The following is a 3,750-nucleotide window of genomic DNA, read 5'->3' as shown; positions in this document are numbered from 1 at the left end:
TGGTGAGCAGTTTTGTTGTTCAAAAGAACATCTAGATCTATTACAGATTGAAACAATCTGAAAATAACTTCATCTTATATTTTAATTTTTTACCTTTTTTGAGGTATGCCTCAGGTTATCCATTTTCCTGTAGGCTGGTATTTTCATTTTCATATTATATTTCTTCATTTTATTGCCCCTTTCAGTAAGTGACTTCTTCAGAATTTCATTCTATAGTGGTATTTTACAAGCATCCACACAGTATACCAACAGTAACTGAAGCTTCAAAATTGGAAGTGATTTGAGTAAAGATGAGTTCTATAACAAAACTTTTTTGGGGAAAAAAGCAATGTGTTTTTAAACTAATTTATTTTATAGTTCATCTAAAATATCAATTATTTTTCCAACATGGCAGGGCATATCTTCCTATTCTTCAAAATGCTATTTTCTCAGAAAAGAGCATGCAAATGCTGCATATGATTTAAAAAATCTTAGCATCATTTTATCTTTGGATAATTCTTCTGTCTTGCCAGAATATGAAAGTTTTACTCTCTTTGTAACAGTACGCTTCTAGTAGTGGTACTGGTATTCCAGGTCACATAATGTTTGTATTGATTGAGGGAATCAGACTGTAGAACACTTGCACCAAATTCAGCTGTGTTGGTGGATATTACAGATGAAAAATTAATGAAGATGAAATAATTGAAAAAGTAAACTGGAATTCATGCTGAATGCTTTCCATGGTGAGCAAAGTATTTAGCACAGATTTAGGAGCCATTTCATTTTAGGTAACAATCGTGATATATCTATTTGTTTATCTTTGTATACATGCATATCAAAAGCCATATCAAAAGTTTAAAACCATAAAGTTTTGGAACCAATAAAACCAGTATTGGCTGGCAATTTTCATCAAGTATTTCTCTTTCAGATCAACTGCAAACTTTTTGTATTTAATAAGCTTTCTTTAACCTGGACTGAAAGAGGCAGGGGATCCCTGAGGCTTAATGACACTTCAAGCAGCAAACATGGAATGTTGCAGTCAAGGCTAAGTAAGAATGAAATAACAAGTACCCTGTACACAAAACACCAAGTAACTTGTACTAATGTTGGCCAGAATATGCTTATTTCAAATCATTTAAAACTGAGAAGCTAGTTTTATTTAAGTCAAGTTGCTGAGAATCTTTTTACCTGATAATGTTTGCTGTGTTACGGAGTGAGGCACTGGGCATTTTTCACTTGGTTTACACAACCACACTCGCATATGTTGTTAAGTTGTGTGCACTTCTGCTGCAATGTGTCTTCAGCTCAGTCACCAGTCTGACAGTTTGCTCATTGTTGATTCTGCTTTTCCAGGAACACTTTTCAAGACACTTCTGGAATGTTGTTTTTACTGCGCTGTCATTACACAATTTCAGCAGATTATTTATTTCCTTTGTGTGGCAGTGTATTGAAAGAAACTGATATATCTGGGTATTTAAAAAAAATAACAAAAAAAAATCTCACCAGGGTTTTAGACCAAATTAAAAAGAATAATTGATGAAAATATTACTTGTATACAAGTGTTAGAAAAAAGTGCTGCAGTAAAAATTAAGATGGTTCCAATATCTTATCATATAAACCTTCTTGTTTCAGTTATGCGAAATCAAGGCAGCTTGAGACTGATTCTCAACACCCGACTCTGGGAACAAATGGTTATAAAAAGAGCAAACAGAAAAAGCCTGTGCTTCACTGCAACAGACCAAGAGGACCACTCTGTTCAAGTGTTTCTAACTCGGGTAAGTAGGACATAAAAACTCCAGCCAAATCCACTGTTCATCTAGGATTCTGAAGACTTGCTGAAGGTTGGTTTTAACAAATGGCCTTCATGCTGTGCTTACGTTAGCTATTACATGGCTTTTATTACGGAATGTGTTAGAAGTGCTCTCCTTTGGTATTTCGAAAAACTAGGTGTGCTGATGGGATATGGCCTTAGGACAGACATGTCCAGACTCTAGCTCACATAGCAACTGATGCAATTCCAGTAATATGCATCAATTACTCTTTTATACGAAAGCAATACTGTAAGAATTTCTACACAAGTAGTTACTTGTTTCTAAGTTACTCTGGTAAAAGGCAACAGTTTTCTGCCATGGTTCTCAGCACAGTGCTTGCAATAATCCATCTGGTGTAGGACCTCCATTTCTTAACTGAGAAGAACACAGAGTTTGCAAGTCACCTTATGTAAGACAATAGTCTTGGGAACCCTGGTTTTGTTCAGCAAGGGCTAAGTTGGGGATGGAAATGTGGTGGACTTATTTACAAATAAATAGCATATATGTCCTAGATTGGAAAGTGAGAACATCCACATGATTTTAAGGATGTTTACAGTTTCCCTAGTAGACCTTTCTAGGAAGGATTCAGCCTCCCAGGCAAGAAAAATAGATCATCATTTCCAGGAAGCGTCACATGTCATACACAAGCAAAGCACCATGCACTGAATATGGAAAGCACTGTAAGTCTGTCACTTCCAGACAAGGACTGACTTAAATACAGCTATGCTGGACTGCTCATCTGCAGGTAAATGGCCTGATTTCCAGAGGTGCTGCAGTTTTTCTAGTCTATAGAGTTGTTCCACAAATTCTGTCCTGGCACTTCTGGGCAGTAAAAATAGACATGATGAAGATGTATGACAGCAAGGATTGCAGTAAGCTGCTTCTCCAGTCACTGAAGTGGCTGGTATCCACCCCTGTAGTATCCATCTAGTGACTGCATATATTAACATTTCAGTGCTTCCTTACTTCTAGAATCATACTCAGGAATCATTTGGAATATCAAGTACTCCATGCAAACGGAGCCATTTTTCAGGGAAAATAATTTTTAAAGTTATTTTTCTTGTAACTATAGAGAAAATAATCAACAGCTACATATTATAAAACTCAGACTACTTACAGAAACTTGACGTTATCTATATTGAAATTTATATTTGGATATTAATTATTAGTGTGAATCTGAAATGGATGGTTTGATTAAAAAGGACAAAATACAACTCTTTCATTATTTTTTTAAACTTCTCAGTCAGATCTTCTGTGAAAAATAGAGATTTTTCTCAGTTAGTTTGGACTGTATGCATTTTATATTCTGCAGGCAGGCTCAAAAGATACTGAAGACCTGTATGCAGCAATACATCATCGCCTTGTGGCATTGAGAAGCTTTGCTGAGCAAGAGCCAGATGCTAATCAAGCAGATGCAGAGTCAGAAATAGCTTTTCAGCCATTTAATTGTGATAGTGATGATGAAGATGATGAAAAAATAAATCCAGTGAGCAGCAGTGGATCTGGTAAGCAGAAGTTTTCCTGGAGATGCTGTAATCCTTTCAGGGTATTTCCTTAAAAGAATGAAAATCAAGCCTTTTGTTTTTCATGCTGACTATAATTCATCTGTTACAGATAACCCTTTTTCAGTTAGAATGGGATAATTCCTTTTGATATTTTGACTTACTGTTATTAAAATGACAGCTCAAGTATCCACATATTTATAGCAGTGGAATACTCTTTTAACAAAAGGCTGAGGTTTAAGAAATTTAATATTATCAAATTTTACTTAAATGTTTCTTCAGTATTTTTCAGTAGAAATGACTAGAGATATTGAGTATCAGTTTTGCCTTGAGTAAGTGAAGGGTGAGTCCATTCACATCAGTGCTTAGATTGTTACTAATAGCCTGAAGCACAATATGTTTATTAAGGTATTTATTATGTAGTGATTAACTTCATTTTGTCGCGGTCCGAAAGGAGG

The 3,750-nt window shown here is 35.3% G+C and overlaps 1 protein-coding gene across 1 annotated transcript; it reads left to right on the top strand.

Annotated features, from left to right (window-relative positions):
- Nucleotides 1-468: 468 nt before the first annotated feature.
- On the top strand, nt 469-3,295 carry LOC108510452 (ran-binding protein 3-like; the record flags this gene model as incomplete). The annotated part of the gene is made up of 3 exons (XM_017840129.1): nt 469-1,028; nt 1,612-1,754; nt 3,103-3,295. Coding segments are annotated over exons 1-3 (355 nt in total), but the record flags the coding sequence as incomplete, so codon positions are not given.
- Nucleotides 3,296-3,750: the final 455 nt, after the last annotated feature.

Source organism: Lepidothrix coronata, unplaced genomic scaffold, assembly GCF_001604755.1.
Source record: "Lepidothrix coronata isolate B3197 unplaced genomic scaffold, Lepidothrix_coronata-1.0 Scaffold918, whole genome shotgun sequence".
Lineage (NCBI taxonomy): Eukaryota > Metazoa > Chordata > Aves > Passeriformes > Pipridae > Lepidothrix > Lepidothrix coronata.
Note: the sequence above shows the minus strand (reverse complement) of the source record. Positions and strands in the feature narration are given on the sequence as shown.